At 33.1% G+C, this 21,799-nt stretch overlaps 2 protein-coding genes and 2 long non-coding RNA genes across 4 annotated transcripts in view; 1 reads left to right on the top strand and 3 right to left on the bottom strand.

Moving 5' to 3' along the window:
- Nucleotides 1-21,799, bottom strand: part of LOC147384125 (uncharacterized) — a 45,235-nt gene that overhangs the window by 23,059 nt on the left and 377 nt on the right. Inside the window, exon 2 of the long non-coding RNA XR_015172427.1 lies at nucleotides 20,511-20,574. This is a non-coding gene — a long non-coding RNA (uncharacterized LOC147384125). The remainder of the gene's footprint in view (nucleotides 1-20,510; nucleotides 20,575-21,799) is intronic.
- On the bottom strand, nucleotides 144-5,085 carry LOC147384126 (UPF0481 protein At3g47200-like). Its single transcript, XM_086424734.1, has 3 exons — nucleotides 4,972-5,085; nucleotides 3,003-3,074; nucleotides 144-1,565 (listed from the first exon to the last, which is right to left on the bottom strand). Exons 1-3 carry the CDS (start codon nucleotides 4,998-5,000, stop codon nucleotides 281-283), a joined length of 1,386 nt encoding a protein of 461 aa, XP_086280860.1. The 5' UTR covers nucleotides 5,001-5,085; the 3' UTR covers nucleotides 144-280.
- LOC147384127 (uncharacterized) lies at nucleotides 9,081-10,034 on the top strand. Its single transcript, XR_015172869.1, has 2 exons — nucleotides 9,081-9,186; nucleotides 9,420-10,034. It is a non-coding gene; the product is annotated as an uncharacterized LOC147384127 (long non-coding RNA).
- LOC147384128 (UPF0481 protein At3g47200-like) lies at nucleotides 13,861-20,395 on the bottom strand. The gene is made up of 2 exons (XM_086426872.1): nucleotides 17,037-20,395; nucleotides 13,861-15,560 (listed from the first exon to the last, which is right to left on the bottom strand). Exons 1-2 carry the CDS (start codon nucleotides 17,096-17,098, stop codon nucleotides 14,231-14,233), a joined length of 1,392 nt encoding a protein of 463 aa, XP_086282998.1. The 5' UTR covers nucleotides 17,099-20,395; the 3' UTR covers nucleotides 13,861-14,230.

A 21,799-nucleotide genomic window follows, 5' to 3' on the forward strand; every position in this document is an offset into this window, starting at 1 on the left:
AAACTAATTGAAATTATTTTATCTTTATGTTCCCCAACTATGTATCTGTCTCTTTGAAATTAGTTTTTGCCTGACATTGCTCAACAATCTATGTACTTACTAAGTTGTTATAACAGAAATCAATCAATTGGGTTACAAGCTAGTTTGCAGCACAAACATTAGATGAAAACTACTTTAATTATACACAGAGTTGCACAGTATTATTATTACATACATACACACAACTTGAAACAAAGAAAGTGATATTGGTCTAAAGATTACTAAATAAGTTTCCTAGATTTCACCGGGGAAAGATTGCTAAGAAGGTTTGGATGGAAGTTAGCAAGATAACATAACCTGCAGCAATTAAAGCAATAGTGGTCCATGGGCTACGAAAATAAGTGTGCATGCATTCACCTATGTGGACCCTCCTCTTTTTTTGAAGATGGGATTGAATTTTATCTACAACTTCCGAATAGGCAAAACGATCATGATTCAATCCTGTTGCCAATTGGTTAACGAGATTAGCCACTTCATCGTCACTGCCAAGGTAATTGCAAATTATGCCCTCAGAGCGCAACACTTTCATGTCATCAGCATGATCAATGAGTGTATCTAGGAAACATATGAAGGCAATGAATGGACGATTTTTACGATCACAACAACTCAATTCATAGGCAATTAAATTGAGAAACATGTCTTTGGTGTAGTGGTTGATTTCTATTTGCGGAAGTAATAGCTCTCCACATAGCAAATGAGTTCGGAATTCAACGTCACGTAAACAAATTGAATTCTTTCTCTTGAATGTAATCCCCATAGCTAGAAGCTCCTTGACTGGAGGGTATGAATGCTTTGATCGCTTCGACCTAGACTGGGGATGAGATATAGGTTTGTCACTGACCAGCTTGGCACAAAAAAGGCCTAGGATGTGAAAGGGGTCATGATTTTGACCAGCAGATGGTGATGAACACATCCCGAAGGTTTTGCTAATTTCTGAGTCAATATAGCTGTAAACCATACTATCATTGCCACAGCCATGATCATAGTTCATCAACTCATTCAAAATTAGGTACGGGAGTTGGTTCTCAAGTAAGAACAAATCTCTAGATATCAAAGGTATGTCATTTCCTAATGTCATGAACATCCATCCTATACCAAACTCGATCTGTTCAATGAATTCCAAAATAAAGCAACCATCCAAAAGCATCATGACTGTGAATGCTTCATCGTCTAAATTAGCAATGATGGAAGCATCGTAGTACGTCTTAGCCACACTAGTTAAAGGTTCAAGCTTACGGTAAATATCATCCATGCTAGAACGACAACCATTGGCAAATCGCCAAGCAGATGCGAACTTGAGCTCTTCTATCCTCGCTAACTTCGATTTGCCATGGTGATAAGGTCCAATTGATACCACTGCAGGATCAAAGCATTCACTGTAAGCTTTGTACTCCCGCATCCATCGTGGTACCCTAGGAATATGACTGTTGTTACGTACCATTATTTTTTGTAATTTGTCCAATCCTTCACTAAACGATTCCTTCAGACCTCGTAGCCGGTTGATGGATTCTTCTGTGATCATGTAACTAGGATACAAATGGCATGTGAGGAGACAATTAAAACTAAAAGTTGTTTTCTATCACTCTGTTTATTTATTTATTTATTTTTTCTAACAGTATAAAAATAACGAAAAAAGGAAAATTTTGGACACTTAACCACCACTATCACAAAATCCTTCTAATTCTTTCAAAAATTAGAAAAGAGTAGGAGAACAAAGGATCGCCTCCTTCATAACTCCAACTACCAAGATTTCTTATAGTATTGTATTTAATATTCCAACAGTCCCATGAATTAGTTATTCCTAAAGGAGTTATGAAAGCTGTCACGTACATACTTTGTCTCTATACATTGGATCAAGAACATGTCAGAGAAATCAAAAACTGGTAATTCATATAGGGCCTGCATTATGTGAAAACTAAAAAATTCTACAGGAAAATTTGACGGGCCTAGGTCTGAATTTTAGACCTTGTAAAAATTCAGCATTTAAATAGTATAATATATTTGCTATGATTTCATAACCCATTAAAAAAAGATGAAATTTCTCATGTGACAAAAGTGCAGCTTTCCATTGTTTTAACAGCTTAGCATGATAAAGAATATCATTGTCAATCCGCAAAGGTTGGTGAGATGGCCAAGACCATGCCTTAGGAAGTCGAGGTATTTGAGTTCGATTTCGGACACTCCCCAGAGAATCGTCATTCTCATTGGTCCATGTATGTGGAAAGCATCTCAATGTGGGTAAAATATGGGTATTTTGTAAATTCAGATATCCTTAAATACATGTGGACTAATAGAAATGTGGGGTCTCCAAAATGCAGGATTCCAAAAACAAACTCAAGGTATTGAGTTCGAATCCCTTTAATTTAGGAGTCACCCTCAAGAATTTATCCCATAAATTATATGGTGCGTGTGGGTGGAGGAAACAAATTGCAAATACCTCTAGGATTAGTTGGGTGCTCTAAGAAGCCGAGGTATTAAATCTGCAGTTGCAACAGTGTACGCTACACCTCACAAAGAAACTTTTTGCTCATGGAAAAGTCGATTTGAGATTTGACAAAATCATGATCGACTAATCGCACGATGCCAAAGTGTGTAGTTTTGTAAATTGGGAACACTCTCAATACACACGGCTTTGTGTGATTGGTCGACATGGGATTCTATTAAATCTTTGAATGACTTGATTATGGCCAAAAAAATTTCATTTCACCCTTAAATTTTTATTTGTTTTGGATAAAAAAAGTTTCCAAGGACCACTTTCCCAAGGGAAGTGGGACACGCTAGACTTTTAAAAATAAAATAATATTTTGTCAGAAATAATTCATAATTTATGGTGTCTCAAACCGCATCTAAGGCTTTCCATTAAACAAACCTTAATAAATATCTTGCAAGTAGGAAATACAACTAAACTGAAAAAAGCAGGGAAAAAAAGAAAGAAAGGTAAATACTTAAGATAAATAGCTTACCTATGAACACGTGTAGGCTCGTTGTTGTTTGGGCGTGAATTCCCCTCATTTAAATGCTTCATTTCCACTTTTCTGGTTCACAAATAGGAACAATGATATGTGTTGAAAAAGCCAAGATAGCAAACCACAAAAGATAATAAATAGAATAAAAGTAAATAAGCAAGAACACAATCTTTGCGTGGTTGGACAAGATTACCTATGTCCATGACTACAAAGAGAATACTTTTGACTATAAAAAAAATAAGTGTGTAGATCCGAAAAAATAATATAAGTAACCTTAGGAAAAATATTACGTATTTACCCTTTCCATAAACCCTAAATTTTTTGGATGTTGCCCCCTACATTTGCAATTCAACCATCTCAATATCCATGTCATACCCCCAACAGAATACAAGGCACATGCACAACAATATGAAACCCTATTCTTTAATGAAGATATGTGGTTGAGACACACTAGAGGTGAGAGTACTTGATTATAGCATAAGAACATGGGATTGAATCTCCAAATTGAAAAAAATCTCACAAAAAAAAAAAATAATAAAAGACATTTTGAGAGAGAACTATTTCTTGGACAGTGGATTTATGAGAATGGTAGTCTAAACTTTTTTTTATGAAGAAGTGCAGCCGTGTATCCTGAGGAGCGCAGATCTACGATTCTCGAACTTATCACGTCAGGGTAGTCGATTGAATTTGCCATGTGGGTAGTCCTATTATCACGATATCTATAAATTTTTTTTTATGATCCCCAAATATATTCTAAATCCAACTGATCCCATCCAAATAATCACCAATGCCAAATTTGATTGTATATTTCTCATGTTTTGTTTTAAGAAACATCCCGAGAGCTGCTACTAGCTTCCCAACTTTAACTTATTACACCCAAATTTCTTAAATTATTTATCACATCCTAATTAAATATTAAAACACACCATCGAAACATTACAACCCGTTTTAGTTCAAGTTATTATCTCAACATTACAAAACATTATACCTCCCATTCAAACAATTTCAGTAGTTGTTTTAGTTTACAATTAGGATTAGACCCATATTAAATTCAAAACCTAAAAATAGATCTCCAACAAAAAAAAATAAATGGGAGAGCTTCTAATGAAACCCCAACTTTTACTTATTCTCAACCATTCATTTATTTTTTTAATTAGGGTTTAATGAGTAAAAGTTGGGGCGCACACTTACGTAGCAGCGTTCAACAACTGTATGTAGAATCCAAAAACCATGATCGGATGGCACACTTACATAGATCACGAAATAAATTTTACTAACTTGCAATATATATATATTAAAATTAATTTCACCGTTGATTTTAATTTTAATTTTGTGGCTGTCCATATTCAAAACCTTGCATGAAGCTCAAAAATCAAAATCGTATTTTTGATTTTTGGTTTTTTCAGAAATCTTAACTCTGCGTGGAGTACAGTATAAATTACATTTCAAAACCTTTTATTAAGGTTATGCCCCGTTTTACTGAAATGGATTACCAAATTAACAATCCAACATCACAGCCATCTAAATTTCATCGAAAAACTTAGATCTAAGAAAAATAATATCAAAATCAAAACAATATTTTGGGAGATTGATCTATGGTTTTAAAAATGGACTGACTCCGAAATTTAAAATCAAAATTAACGGTGAAAAAATAACTTTGTTTGGAATTTAGTTTTTCGAAGTTGATAAAATTTTATCCTCTACAACACTGAAGCATTGAGTCCAAGGACCCTTAGTAAGGGTAAAATCCTTACTTAGTAAGGCTAGTCGGACTCTTTTTATTACTTAATTTTCAGGTCTCAACCCTTTGTGTAAAGGAAACATGGGGTGAGGGCGGCGACTCTTTCATCATAAATTATCAAATTCATTCTCACAATGTTTAATATTTAAAGGCTTACGAAGGAAGAAAAATAAAAACAAAAAAAATAAAAATAAAATAATATTATAGAATTATAGAAAAGCTTACGAATCTCCTGGTAGAGGCTCAGTGGTCATTGTGTGCGAGCTTCCTTCCACGCCTTCCTCTCTATATCTCTCTATGGTTAACACACATAAAAAAAAAACAATATATATATAAATAAATGAGAGAAAAGGGGGGGGGGGAGATATAGCAAAAGCCAGTCTGACCGTCATTAAATTGGTCTTACAGCAGCTGTCGCCAGTGGCCGTCCCTACGTGATAATTGCTTTTTGGCTTTTAGCTACGGTAGTGGCCATCGTAATAAGAATAATTCTTAAAAAAAAAAAAATTTATGGGCCACATTTTAGACATGTCTTCTCACGCTGTGCTAAATAATGGATAACTCATGTTTTGAAATTGTTGAAAGGCCCTGAATAAAAAAAAATGGGTAATTTTATAAATACCACCTCACGCTTTGTTAAATAATGGGGATACCCATCCCCTCCTTACCAAAAAAAAAAAACGAATTTTAAAAATGCCACCTCACATTTTGCTAAATATTGGAGATACCCATGTTTTGAAATTGCTGACATGCCATCCTTGACCTTAGTCTCCTAAGTAGACTAAAAGAAAAATACCCAAATGCCGTCATCTTTAATTCATTGTTTTCCACTTAAAAACTTTTTACTCATTTTCCAAGCCTTTTGCACCTTTAGTTGAGAAACTCACCGAGATTTTGAACCTTCAACCTCTGATCGAATACCCACAATTGAAACTAGAATGTGGGCCCATGATCCTTAGTAAGATTTTAGTAAGTTAGTATGGTTCAAAATCAATTTTTTTTTAACTTGAAAAATAAAGAGAGGGTAATTTTGTCTTTTTAAGACTATTCCTTGGAGTGAGAATCATGCATCAATTCTCGTAGTGCATATGGAAGACAGGGAGTAGTTGGACTTTATGTGAAGAGTGAAGTTTTGGCCATTTCACATTAAGTGCATATAAAAGAGGTCGCACTCGATGCCTTCCATTACAGAATTTAAAGTCAGGAGAAAGGTTTGAAATAATGCGAGATAGCCATGAACAACCTGTGGGGAAGCATGTGGCTAAGCTCCAAAGATACTTAGGTATATTGGCTCGAGATAGCTATATGTTTCCCCTTGACATCCTTGATTGGCATGCAATGCCAGAATCAATGAAGGAAAATGCATGGCAAACAACATTGGTATAAATTAATTATAATATAATATTAGATAATTTATGAGTTTAGTATTGAACAATTTTGACTCATAATTTTCAATTGATTTTTGATACAGGCCAAATTTGATATCCCGCCCACACTTAAACAAGTTGTGTTATAATCTATTGGCAAGAAGTGGAGGGATCATAAATGTAAGTTGAAAATCAAATTTTATGATAAATACAAAGATGATGCAATTCGATGTGCCAATCGTCCATCCTATGTTTTGGAGGCTCAATGGTATTCTCTCGTAGCCTTTTGGAATTCGAAGGAGGGGCAGGTACATTTATATTTGAAATTTATACATATTGAATTATGAAAAGTTACAAACAAATTATAAGGTACTCTATATCTCATATATTTAACTTCTCACAAATTATTTAATGTACAATCTCGAAGTCATAGAGATAAGGCAAATCGTGCTCAACAGACAATGACCCATACAATTGGGACAAAGAGTATATAGCTTGTATTAGATATGATGAGATATATATATATATTTGTTATGTTGTCTATCAATTCCGTGCCCAATTATTTATATTATAAACTAATCTTGTTGTCATTGTCTTAATGTGATGCACATAGAAATTAAAGAGTTCAATGAATACTGAGCCAAGTCGAGCAATCTTATTTCTTATAACACACAAGCACAATGATTTGGCCAAGGCAGAGAAGATTGTAAGTTCAATTTTAGACAATTTTCATCAAGCATTAATCAATTATGTTAATATCTGAATTTAAAGATACTAAGAATGTTTAAAATATTTTGCAGGAAGAACTTTTGAATTTATTACCGAAGACTCTCAAGATATTACAGGTCGAAATGATACATTATCTCAAGTCTTGGGTCCTGATAGACATGGTCGTGTTTGTGGTGTCGGCCTGGGACCGACTCCTAGCAAATTATTTGCATCATATTCTGAAAATTCCTCTAGCGATTCTGCTGAGATACATAGGTTGAAGAAGAAATTAGAGTCTTTGGAGCAACAACAGATTGTGAGAGATGCTGAGGTGGAGAGACTCAAGAAATTGATCATTACTCTAATGAGAAAGGTAAATTCTCACCGATAATAGAATATTTTGTGTTTTAAAATACTTTATTAATAAATAAATAATTATTTAAATGACTAATTTGATTAATGTATATGAATTGTAAGTTGATGAACAACACAATCAATCTGACAATGATCAGTGTCCACAACAACAACCATGATAAATAGCTTTTGTTTTTTGAGTAATAAACATGGATTTTTAAGCATCAAACATGGATTTATAAGCATTGACTGTTAATTCAATTGACTTATTATTTTGTTGTACTTGTCTCTTAACTAATTTGATTTACTAAGTAATTGTGTTTAATTGAGAGGTTGTATAAAAATAGGTATTTAATTACAAATAATTTTAAAATAAAAGAAATTAAAAAATAAATAAATTTTATTAGTGGTGGCCATTACCGCCACAATAAGTATTCAAAATTGTATTTATAGCTATGGTAAAAAACTAATTAGCGGCAATTTTTAACCATCACCATAGATCTCACTCATATTTATAGCGATAGTAATACACTATTAGCAGCGGTTTCTGACTTAGGGGACTCACTTATATCTATAGCGACGGTAATACAATATATTAGCGACGGGTTTTGACCGTCACTATAGGTCTCACTCATATCTATACCGACGATAGTATAATCAATTAGCGGCGGTTTTTGACCGCCACTATAGAGCTTCATATGGCTTTATAGTGGCGTTACACGTGGCCATCACTATTACTAATAGCGACGATTTTTTGGTAATTGCGGCGGTTTTTGACCCCCGCTGTAGGGAGAGGGAAGTTTTGGGCCCGTGTGGATACAAGAGCCAGAAGTACTTAGAATTAAGTACTTTTAAAAGTATTGTTTAAAGTACTTTTTGAAGAAGCTAAATAAGTATTATGCATTTGGATGAAGGTTCTAAAAAGTACTGTCAAAAGTACTTTTGACAAAATTTTGTGCTTGGGGTCTATTCTAGATTTTAGTAAAATGACCAGAATACCTTTATATGTACTAATTATTATTTTTTAATTTTAAAAGTCAACTAATTATAAAAATATCTTTTGACCATGATTAGATCTATTAAGCAATCAATACCCATTTGGATTGCTTTGATAATTTTAAATATGAAATTCTTGAAATTAATGAGATGGGTATAAATTATTGACAATTAGAACTAAATTAATTAATAAAGAATTTTATGTTATTTTAATAAATAAAACATCCTCACAAAGCTTTCCAGAGGGTTCTATCTCTTCACTTCAAACGTAGGATTATAACTTTTGTCATTGTGCTTGGACATTGCCACACTTACTCGTAATCATAATCAGAGAAGATTGTGTATTGTTGACCGAAATCAACACGTGACAAAGGGCCAAAATTAAATCCTCACGAGAAAATAGAAAATTTGAATTAAAAATTAAAAAATAATAAAAAGAAAGAAAGAAATAAAAACGAAAAAGGAAATTCTTAAATAATAATTAGTTGTACACCTTCATATCTCACTCCACTGTTCAACATAGTTGAAAAGGTGTTGGACACAACTTCCATCACTACTTATTTATTGAAGAAAGCTTATAGAGATGGGCGAAATCATTAACTAATATAACAATAATAGCCTATAGTTTACTATTAAATCTAAATATAAATGTATCGTATTTATCCATTGATTACAACTGTCATAATCAAGCCCACCACCATTTTGTCTATTAGTAAGACACCTGTAAAAGCTATTGCAGAAGTAATTCAGAACTACCTATCAGCATCTAGTAATGAATCTGTCAATTATTCCATAAGGATTGAATTGTTAGGATCTCTCAACGAGCAGGTGATAAACGGTGCAGATCCCTTCTTATTTATGCTTTAAATTGACTCCAACACACATGATAATAGAACCACCGACAAATTATTAAAAAGGGTCAAAATTGCAACTTTGCTGGGTGTTGGGGGTGATGTGTCGGCTCTTGCGAAATTGACTCCCTCTTCAATCACTCTGCAAATCCTCAGGTAGATTGGTAAGTTATCGATTTTTTTTTTACTTCAATCGAAGACGTCGGATTTATGTGGGAAATTCTCTATTGTCTCAAGTTTTTTATGATTTTAAGATGTTAGAGTTTGAATAACACTAGATCTCTCTCTCGTTAGGGTTTCCTACTCAATGATCTAAAGCTAGAGTCGTAGTTTGTCGTTTTGATGGAGATCCCTCTTCAATTCTGTTTCTGTAATAATTGGTAGTTTGTTTCTGCAGAATTTGACGCTCATATTTTCTCGTAGCTACTGATAGAGAATTTTCTTCAATTCTGCACGATTTTGGATTCGCGGAAGATTTGTTAGGGCTCGAATTCAATCGTTGGTGTGGTGAATTTGGCTGAATTTTGTTGAGTTTGGGTGGATCGAGTCTAGAAGTTAGCGAGAAGAATCTTATGCATTTGGGTTACATTCGATGGCTTCTCCTCCATTTTAGGTGGCAGATCAGATAGATGAGGACTTCTTCAACAAGCTTGTTGACGATGAATTTAGAATTTAATCCTAATTTTGTAGATGGGGACATAAGAGGTAAAATTTTGAAATTGGAGAAGGGCATACTTGTCCCAAAGCCTCTATTTTGACGGTCTTCAAGTGCTCCCCGCAATATTGTTTTCGAGAAGTACCTGTTGAGGTGTTTCTTCGAATTACTCCTAAAAAGAGTAATTTTTTGAAGCATTTGAGACAACCAAACGCAGGTTTAGCACTTCTGACTCCGCACAAGAGCCAGAAGTACTTGGAGAAATGATGCCATTATTTCCGTCAAGTTAACCCATTGTGTTGGTATCGTGACATGGAACAAAAATCAATTTTCATGAATTAGTTTTTGTTGAGTCAACTCGGTAGAAATCTGGAATTGGTTAAATTTCAAATTTGGGAACTAAAATAAAATGATGAGATGATGATGATCAAAATCATTCCCCACTAAGATTGACCTTAGTCTAGTCGATGGATCGTAGTAGAGATAAACTCTCAAGTCGGACATAACCGATGCCTAACACCTTCTGGATTCTACAACCTGGCCCACGTACTAAGGATCTCAAATGCAGACCGACCTGAATCCAATTCGGTGTGAATTTTGGTTCTTAGATCTAAACTTGGTGGTGACTCCCAAACCGATCTCCTAGAAGGATCCTCCCTCGAGATTTCCTCAGTGCTTTCACATACGCCCCCCTACACACTCATCATAGGACTGTAGATCATTTGCCTTGAGATATGCATAATCATAAACCTTTTCTTGTGTATCCAGAGGCAAATGATCTACAATTCTGTGATGAGGACGTAGAAAGGCGTATGTTAAAGGTGGGTGTCAGATTATCACAAAGAATATTTGAGAAATACACATGTGGTTTAAATTTGAGGAGCACCTTGGATCGGGCCAAATCGAGAACTAAATTGGATCGAACCAGTATAGTTGGGTTGGTTTGCTTCGATTTTAAGGAGAATTGGTTTGGTTCTGGATTGACATTTTGAAAAACCAAGTGATTCTGTTCTATTCTCGATTCAAGGGTGTCTTAGAACTGAACCAAACCGAGAACTGAACCAAATTTTATTATATTAAATATTAAATATAATATATTTATATTACAATATTTAACAATTAAATTCAACAAACCTCACTTCTCTTCTTTCCCATTGCAAAAACCTTTCAATTTTTTAGAATGAAACCCTAACCATTGTCGTAACCCCTCACCAAAGAACTGATTCATCACCGTCGTCAGAAAATATACTCTTTCTTTCTCTTTCCCTTTTAGGAATAAGGTTGAGAAATTTCCTCTTATTGATTCTGAATCATCCAATTCTTAAAATTATAGTTTAATTATTTATAATAATAAAAAAAATTTAGCAGAATTAATCTTTATATGAATGTTTTCTCAATGATTTCAAATTTGGCACCTGAAATTTCATGTATTTGTAGTAGAATTTTTTACTTTTTTATTTTAACTATCACTTATTTGACAAAATTCCTCTAAGGGTATGTTGTCACTAGTTGCAGCAAAGTTGCAACAATTAAGTTTATGAAAGGAGCTAGGGGTGCCACAAATCTAATCTATGTTTTTGTGACTCGAGAATCGAATTGAATTGATCTAAGGTCTATTTGGTTTTAAGGAGTATGTGGTTCAGAATTTGTAGAACCGACAAAGTTCGGTTTGGTTCCAATATTGCCCCTAACCCGAATCATGTGTGTAGAGGTCAATTTTGCAATAAATCGATCTCGATCATGTTTCATCATTAAACCCACAAAATAATAGAAGAAATATGAAAAAATAAAGAACACAATGAATTTTTTACGTGGTTCGGTAAACATGCCTACTCCCATAGGCTTGAGGAGCCATTCCACTATAAATTTCGCAATTACATGACCTCCTCTCCTCGATCTCTCTTATCCTCTCTTATCCTCTCTCATCCTCTCAATTTTTCCTCCTTTTACAATGGTCTCAAGGCCTTTAAATAGAAAAATCTTAAAGAGAAATCCTAATCCTAATTAAATTATAATTGCTCATTTTATCCCTATACAAATAAATTAATTACATATTACAAAAAAAATCCTACTAAATTGGGATTCTTCTTTAATTACATAGAATTCTATTCAAACACTGTCACATGCTCATCTCGGGATGCTTGTTGATTGTGCAAATGAACGGTTTAGTTGGGAGATGATTTTATCCCTCCACAATGTGCACTCCTTATTTAAATTGGATGAATTGACCCTTGACCATGGTATTCTTTTATAAAATATAATTTTAACCTTTATGATAAAATATAATTTAATTTAGTTATTCTACTCAACCTTTTCAGCCTCCCCTTACCCTGTTGTAGAAAATCCTTACTATTCTATAAAAATATATTTAAAAAGGTTGAAATAAATTAAATCTTAAGATTAAAGATGTCTGATTTGATGTAAGTAAAGGATTGAATTAAGAATGATTGTTTATGAGATTTTTTTTTTAAAGGAGTTTTGGATACAATTTGAACATGAAGGAATTCAGATCATTAATTCCATTTAAGGCCACAAAGTTTGCATTCAGCTCATGCTTTTATGGGACACTAAAAAACACAAAATAGTGACCATAATACAGGATGTGGGCTCATGGCTAGAATTATCATGGTGGACCTCCATCTCTCTCAAATATGGGCCCCGCCCGAAGCCCACTTGGATTCAGGCTTTAGACGGGACTTTGATATTCGATTAAAAGAAAGTTAATTTAAAAAGGAACTAAATAAATTATGAATATGAAATAGATCTTAAACAATCTCAAAAACATTTGAAAGTATAAATAATTTAAAATCTTTACCGATTACTATTATAATGATTCCAAAATTTGAAGAACAAAAAAGGCTATTTAAATTTAGAGAGCTACTATTGCCACACCAACTTTTACTAATGCCACATCAAAAAAGCCTCTCACATTGAAGTACAAAATGACCATTTGTTGTCTAAAATTACCAAAATACAAAAAGACCCTTACAACAATATAATATACAATTATATTATTTATTTGAATTTTTTTTAATAATTCTTAAAACCAATTACAGAAAATTCATCAACAAATCCTAAATTTGGTGATACTTGTGCGGTGCATTTGCACATGCCACCTACTAGTAAATATAAAACTTAACATGAAAAAGACAAAACATTATACTCTATAGAATTTAAAATTTAACCATTTTTACATTACTAAGCACAAATATAATTAAAACATTACTACAAAATTAAGGGTGCACAATTCTATCCAAAAATAAAAAAATTACAATTTGATAAATACAATTACAATTTAAAGAATATAAAAAACGTAGTAGTAGTAGTAGTAGTAGTAGTAGTAGTAGTAGTAGTAGTAGTAGTAGTAGTAGTAGTAATAATAATAATAATAATAATAATAGTAGTAATAATAACAAAACAAGAGGATTAGTGGTTAATAGGGGTGAAGATGGATTTAACAGGATTTGAACCTAGGTCATGAGATCAACTCTCCTCAAGCTCCATTTCATATCTAATTTCTTTCTCAACAAGTAGAGACAGTTGTAGAGAATGGGATCATGGCAGAAAGAATATGATGTCTCTATATTACTACCAAAGTATCAAAACCATCAAATTATTATTGCATGCATTATTATCGAAGTTAGTTTGATATTTATTAAAACATTCAAATATTTTGTTTTAATTTGATTTATGTTACATTTTCCAACTTAATAATCATTTTAATTAATAATTTCTATTGTAATTTTTAGCCTTTTATTTTAATATGTAGAATCTAAAGTGGCTTCAATCCAAAAATGTAATGAATTTCTACCCAATTATTATTTTTTCCATTTGACACTACAAAAAAAATGAGTAAATTCGATATCAAGGTTAATCAAATTTGGCTATATCTAAGTAAAGTGGGGAACAACTTTCCACACATCTTACCATTTAGCTAAGTGCCATTTCTTACTTTATTAATTTTTTTTACTTCAATAATTTTTTGAAATTCTTGATATCTAGATTTTGAACTACCAATGTAAACTAATTATAAAACCAAATAAATAACTATCAATGTAAAGTATTGCATTCCTAATTCGTTCTAAACAAGTTTGTACAATTAAATTAATTATGTGACAACAATATATGTGAAATATTTTTTCATTTATAAAAAATTTTATTATTTGACTAACAAAATTATATAATGTATCATTTGAAGAAACATTCTCTAAACTAATTGAAATTATCTTGTATTCCCCAACTATGTATTTCATCATCTATTTTAGTTGCCATTACAAAACCTAAATGTGGAAGGCTCCCTAATAAAGGAAAAGAATGTGCTTGTCTCTTTGAACTTAGTTTTTGCCTAACATTACTCAACAATCTATGTACTTGCTCAGTTATTATAGCAGAAATCAATCAATTGGGTTGCAAGCACAAACATTAGATGAAAACTACTTCAATTAGACATAGAGTTGCACAGTATTATTTATTACATGTGAGCATACATACACACAACTTGGAAGAAAGAAAGTGATATTGGTCAAAAGATTACTAAATAAGTTTGCTTGATTTCACTGGGGAAAGACTGTGAAGAAGGTTTGGATGGAAGTTAGCAAGATAACATTACCTGCAACAATTAAAGCGATAACGGTCCATGGGCTACGCAAATGAGTGTTCATGAATTCAGCTATGTAGACCCTCCTCTTTTTTTGAATATGGGATTGAATTCCATCTACAACTTTCGAATAGGCACGAGAATCAAGATTCAATCCTGTTGCCAATTGGTTAATGAGATTAGCCACTTCCTCATCACTGCCAAGGTAATTGCAAATTACGCCCTCAGAGTGCAACACTTTCACGTCATCAGCATGATGAATGAGTGTATCTAGGAAACAAATGAAGGCGATGAATGCACGATTGGGAGTGAAAATTTGGCTATTATCATAACTCAATTCATAGGCAATTAAATTGAGAAAGCTGTCTTTGGTGTAGTTGTTAATTTCTATTCGAGGAAGTAATAGCTCTCCACTTAGAGTTTGGAATTCAACATCATGTAAACAACTTGAATTTTTTTTCTTGAATCTAATCCCCATAGCTAGAAGCTCCTTGACTGGAGGGTATGATCGCTTCGATTGCTGCCATCGCTGCCATTGCTCCTGCCCAAGCTGGGAAGGACTTTTAGATTTGTTACCGACTAGATTGGCATGAAAAAGGTCTAGGATGTGAAAGGGATCACGATTTTGATCAACAGATGGTGATGAATGTATCCCATAGGTTTTGCCCATTTCTGAGTTGATATAGCTGTAAACCATACTGACAATGTCATAGTCGTCACGATTATAGTACTCCCAGTTAGTATAGTTCATCAACTCGTACAAAATTGGGTACGGGAGTTGGTTCTCAAGCAAGAACAAATCTCCCGACATCAAAGGTATGTCATTTCCTAATGTCATAAACATCCATCCTTCACTAAACTCGACCTGTTGAATGAAATCCAAAATAAAGCAACCATCCAAAAGCATCATGACTGTGAATGCTTCATCATCGAAATTAGCCATGATGGAATCATCATAGTACTTCTTAGCCTCACTAGTTAAAGATTCAAACTTACTGTAGATATCACGCATGCTAGAGTTACAATTAAGGACAAATCGCCGAGCAGATTTGATCTTAAGCTTTTCAATCCTCGCTAACTTAGGTTTGCCATGGTGATAAGGTCCAATTGATACCACTGCATGATCAAAGCATTCACTGTAAGCTTTGTTCTCCCGCAGCCTTTGTGGTACCCTAGGAATACTAATGGAACATTCCATTTTTTCGTTTGTGGTGTCCGTTTCTATGCAGAATAACTCGTCCTTCAGACATTGTAGCGTGTTGATAGATTCTTTTGTGTTCCTGTAACTAGGATACAAATGGCATGTGAGGAGACAATTAAAAGTAAAAGTTGTTTTCTATCACTCTGTTTTTTTTTTCTTTTCAAAAAATATAAAAATAACGAAAGAAGGAAAATTTTGGACACTTAACCACCACTCTCACAAAATTCTTCAAATTCTTTCAAAAATTAGAAAATTAGGAGAACAAGGAATTGCCTCCTTCATAACTCCAACTAACGAGACTTCTTATAGTATTGTATTTAATATTCCAACAATCTCATGAATTGGTTATTCCTAAAGGAGTTATGAAAGCTGTCAAGAACATTCCTTGTCTCCACATTGGATCAAGAACATGTCAGAGAGATCAAAAACTGGTAATTCGTATAGGGCCTGACTGAATTAATTGGCAATCCGTGGAATTAATTGATGAATGTTTTAGTCAATTGTCCAAATTCACTGCAACTTAGAACCATTAAACTCGTAATAAATAAATAAAAATTCAGCATTTACACAGTAGAATAAATTTAATGTGATTTTATAACCCATTAAAAAAAAGATGAAATTTCCCATGTGACAAAAGAGCAGCTTTCCATTGTTTTAACAGCTTAGCATAATAAAGAACATCAATATCAATCCACAAAGGTTGGTGAGATGGCCAAGAATATGCCTCAGGAAGCCAAGGTATTTGAGTTTGATTTCGGACACCCCCCACGAGATTCGTCATTCTCATTGGTCCATGTATGTGGAAGGCATCTCAACATGGGTAAAATATGGGTATTTTGTAAATTCAGATACCCTTAAATACATGTGGGGTCTCCAAAATGTGGGATTCCAAAAACAAATTCAAGGTATTGAGTTCGAATCCATTTAATTTAGGAGCCACCCTCAAGTATTTGTCCCAGAAATTATATGGTGCGTGTGGGTGGAGGGAACAAATTGCACATACCTCTAGGATTAGTCGGGTGCTCTAAGAAGTCGAGGTATTAAATTTGCAATTGCAACAGTGTAGGGTACACCTCACAAAGAAACTTTTTGCTCATGGAAAAGTCAATTCGAGATTTGACAGAATCATGATCGACCAATTGCACAATGCCAAAGTGTGTAGTTTTGTAAATTGGGAACACTCTCAATACACGCGGTTTCGTGTGATTGGTCGACATGGGATTCTATTAAATCTCTGAATGACTTAACTATGCATGAGCGAAAAAAAAAATCATTTTACCCCTAAATTTTTATTTGTTTTCAAAGAAAAAAAGTGACCAACGAGAGGATAAAAAAACTTTCCAAGGACCACTTTCCCAAGGGAAGTGGGAAGCACTAGACTTTTAAAAATAAAATAATATCTTGTTAGAAATAATTCATAATTTATGGTGTCTCAAGCCACATTTGAGGCTCTCCATAAATAAACCTTAATAAATATCTTACACATAAGAAATAGAACTAAACCAAAAAAAAAATAGAGCAAAAAAGAAAGAAAGGTATATAATTAAGATAAATAGCTTACCTATAAGCAGGTGTAGGGTCGTCGTTGTTTGAGTGTGAATTCCCCTCATTTAAATGCTCCATTTTCACTTGAATTATTCAGGTTCACAAATAGGAACAAATACATGTGTTGAAAAAGTCAAGATAGCAAACACAAAAGATAATAAATAGAAAAAAAGTAAATAAGCAAGAACACAAGATTTGCACGGTTCGACAAGATTGTCTATGTCCATGGCTGTAAAGAGAATCCTTTTGACTATGAAAAAAACAGATTACAATCTCTTTCCTCCCTCTGAGAAACCGAGCTACTCATTCTAACCCAATTGGGTTTCACAATAAGTGTATATCGAGCAAGGGTGTGTTTCCCCCTACATCCCCAACCTGAGGGCGTTGTTCCCTGGATCTCCGCAATTCAATGGGCTCAGTATCCATGTCATACCCCCAACAGAATACAAGGCACATGCACAACAATATAAAACCCTATTCTTCAATGAAGATATGTGGTTGGGACACACTAGAGGTGAGAATAATTGATTGTGGCATAAGAAAATGGGAATGAATCTCCAAATTGAAAAAATCTCACAAAAAAAATGACATTTTGAGAGAGAAATATTTTTTGGACAGTGGGATTAAAGCAATAATAACCCTTATGCATTAGGCTGTACCAAAAAAATTAATAATAATAATACATCAAACAGATTGATATTAGATTTTAGAGAATGGTAGAGTTAGAGTTCGGAAGGAATCACCTCCCTCATAACTCCAACTACGGAGATTTCTTATAGTATTGTTTTTAATATTCCAACAGTCTCATGAATTGGTTATTCCTAAATGAGTTATGAAAGCTATGAATCCCTTTAATTTAGGAGCTACCCTCAAGAATTTATCTCAAAACTTATATGGTGCGTGTGGGTGGAGGGAACAAATTGCAAATACTTCTAGGATTAGTCAAGTGCTCTAAGAAGCCGAGGTATTAAATCTGTAGTTACAACAGTATAGGGTATATCTCACAAAGAAATTTTTTGCTCATGGAAAAGTCAATTTGAGATTTGACAGAATCATGATCGACCAATCGCACTATGCCAAAGTGTGTAGTTTTGTAAATTGGGAACACTCTCAATACAAGCAGCTTGGTAGGAGAGAAGAACAATGTCAAAGTGTGCATGACTGCATGTAAAATAGTGGTATGTCAATATTTGCAAAAATGTTGAGGGGAGGGTAGGGAGAGGGCTAGAAAGACAAAAGGGTATCTCATCAGTTTTATAAAATAGTGGTATGTCAAATATTCATCAAAAATTAAGAGGGGGTGTCTAAATCACGCCAAATATTTTAGGGGGCAAAAAAAATTAAAAGAGTGGTGGGGGCAAACAACTTTTGCCGAAAAGAGGGAGACAGAGGCATGACATCACTTTGAAAACAGGGGATATCTCAACTACTCCCTTTAGACTTACATTACAGCTAGCTAGAAAGAGAGAGAGATTCTATTAGCACTCAAACTTTTACTTATTTTCTAATGCTCATTCATTTTCCTTTTTTTAATTGGAGTATAATAAGTAAAGTCGGGGTGCCAATAACAGATTTTTTTAAATGATTCTCAAATATACTCTGAAATTTTTTTTATTCTCTAGTGTATTTAATCCAGTTGATCTCCTTAGAATAATCCCCAAAGCCAAATTTGATTACATATTTTTCTTAATTAATTTAATAAATAACTTTACCTTTTAACCAAAAATGTGCAGCTTGTGTCAAGCCTAACTGGGGTGGTAATCTCAACACGACTCGAAAATGACACGAAGTTAATGGGCTTGGGTCAAGCCTAACTGGGATTGGGTCATAATAGTGTTAGCTTGTTTAACATGATTATTAAATGGTTGGGTTTGGTTTCTGAGTGTCAACCTGCCTAACCCGTTTAGACAAATTTAGTTATTCTGTCATTAACATGTAATTTTAAATATATTAACAATTTATTAAAGTATTTTTTTTTTCTAGAATTTCCTAGAACTTTTTCCTAATTTTTTTAATCAAATTATATAAAATATAAATGATGTTTTAAGATAATTTTGAATTAATAAATAGTTAAAATTTAGTTTGGGAAAGAGACAAATAATTAAAATTTAGTTTGGGAAAGAGACAACACTTTTCCTAATAAGTCATTTATTTATATTTATATTTTTTTACTCCATTTTTTTCATTAAATCCAAAGTTATATAGTGTTTGATTCCTAATATTGAAAAAATGTATAATAATGAAATACATTTTGCTTAGTAATAATAATAATATTGAAAAACACTTTCCTTACGTTTTCTAACCACATCACTTTATGGCATCCAAAAACATGATCTGATGCTACATGGTTGTGAAGGAAAATATTTTACGAACTTTGAAAATAAAATTAAAAAAGAAAGTTATTTTTCACCATTGAATTTAGTTTACGGTTGTATAACTTTATTTTTAGTAATGATAGTTTACTTTTGATGGTGATAATAGAACTTATTTTTTTCAAATAAAGATTATAATTTTATTAAAGATGTAAATATGGGTTGAGTCAGGTATACCTATTTATAAATGGGTTGGGTTTGAGTTTAAGTTTTTGACACGATTATTGAATGGATTGGATTTGACTTTGGCTTGGGTAAATTTTCGTAACACCGTTATATCATTAAAAAGCACTTTTCTTACAAAGGAAAATTTTGTATGCAGAACCCAAAAACCATGATCGGATGACACACTTACGTAGATCACGAAATAAATTTGAAGAACTTTAAAAAAAATATTAAAATTCTTTTCACCGTTAATTTTAATTTTAATTTTGTGACCCCCCATATTCAAAACCTTGTATCAAGCTCAAAAATCAAGACAGTAATTTTCTTTTTTGTCAGAAAAATTAACTCTGCGTGGAGTGACAGTATAAACTACATCTCAAGAGTACTTTTTATTAGGGCTATGTATCGTTTTGCTGAAATGGTTTACTACATTAACAATCCAACATCACAGACCTCTAAATTTCATCAAAAAACTTAAATCTAAAAACTATAAATAAAACAATATTTTGGGGGTTTGATGTATGATTTTAAAAATGGACGGCTACCAAATTTCAACCTAACTCCAAAATTTAAAATTAAAATTCAACAGTAAAAAAATAATTTTGTTTGAAATTTATTTTTTCAAAATTGATAGAATTTTGTCCTCTACAACCGTGAAGCATTGGATCATGTTTTTATTTATTTATTTATTTTTATTTTATCATAAGGTGAGTCCAAGGACTCTTAGTAAGTGTAAAAGCTTTACTCACTCAGTAAGGCTAGTCGGACTCTTTCTCTTTTTATTACTTATTTTTCAGTTCTCAACCTTTCTGTAAAGGAAACATGGGTTGATGGCAACGACTCTTTTGTCATAAATTATAAAATTCATTCTCACAATGTTTAACATTTAAAGGCTTACGAAGTAAGAAAATCAAAAGAATAAAATAATATTATAAAATTATAGAAAGGCTTACGAATCTCCCGGTAGAGGCTCATTGGTCATTGTGTGCGAGCTTCCTTCCATGCTTGCCTCTCTCTCTGGTTAACACACAAACCCTAATTTTCAGATCTTTTAAAACTCATCGCTATACAGTAATTTTCAAAAATAAAAAAATTGATCTTACAGCAGCTGTCGCTAGTGGCCGTCGTAATAAGAAGAATTCTTAAAAATTAAACATACAGGCCATTTTAGACATGCCATCTCATAATGGAGAACCCATGTTTTGAAATTTGCTAAAAGCCCCCGAACCAAAAGAATGGGTAATTATAGAAATGTCACCTCACGCTTTGCTAAATAATGGGGATACCCATGTTTTGAAATTAATGACATGCCCCCTCCTTACATAAAAAGGAATGGGTCTATTTGTTTGCATGAAAACCTAATTTCCAAGGAATTTGAAATCCTTGAAAAAATAATAGTAGAAAATATATAGGGTGAAAATTTAAAAAGTGTGTTTGATTTGTGTTTGGAAAAAAAAATAATAATAATAATCAAAGAGAAAAATAAGAACAAGAACAGAAGAGTGAGAAGTAGAGATGGAGGAGGAGAGTGAAATTGCTAAAAGCCCCCAAATCAAAAGAATGGGTAATTATAGAAATGTCACCTCACGCTTTGCTAAATTGTGGGGATACCCTGTTTTGAAATTAATGACATGCCCCCTCCTTCCAAAAAAGGAATGAGTCTGTTTTTTTTTGCATGAAAACCCAATTTTCAAGGAATTTGAAATCCTTGAAAAAATAATAATAGAAAATATGTAGGGTGAAAATTTAAAAAGTGTGTTTGATTTGTGTTTGGAAAAAAAAAATCAAAGAGAAGAATAAGAACAAGAACAAGAACAAGAACAGGAGAGTGAGAAGTAGAGATGGAAGAGGAGAGAAGGCGGAATAGTGTTATAGCAACTACGGTGCAAAGGACAAGAAGAAGGAGAGAGAGGATCTTGATGGCGATGCTGCCAATTGATGACCGTGATGACGGTGATAGTGGTGATGGTAGAAAAGTAAAAGGGAAGAATAAGTTGAGCTAAAACCTTAGTTGGATTTTTAGATTTCATGAAAAATATCAATCAAACACATAAAAAATGTTATTTTTCATAATAAAAGAAATATAATTTTTCCCTATTTTTAAGTAATCAAATACATCTTAAATAAATTTAGGGTACTTTTCAAATATCTCACCAGTCAAATCATTAAGAAAATGCAACCTTAACTTAGGGTAAGGGGTAAATCTAACCTTGCATTTAGCAAGGGATAAGCCTAATACCAT

This window comes from Akebia trifoliata, chromosome 15 (assembly GCF_017979445.1).
Source record: "Akebia trifoliata isolate Shusen 1 chromosome 15, ASM1797944v1, whole genome shotgun sequence".
NCBI lineage: Eukaryota > Viridiplantae > Streptophyta > Magnoliopsida > Ranunculales > Lardizabalaceae > Akebia > Akebia trifoliata.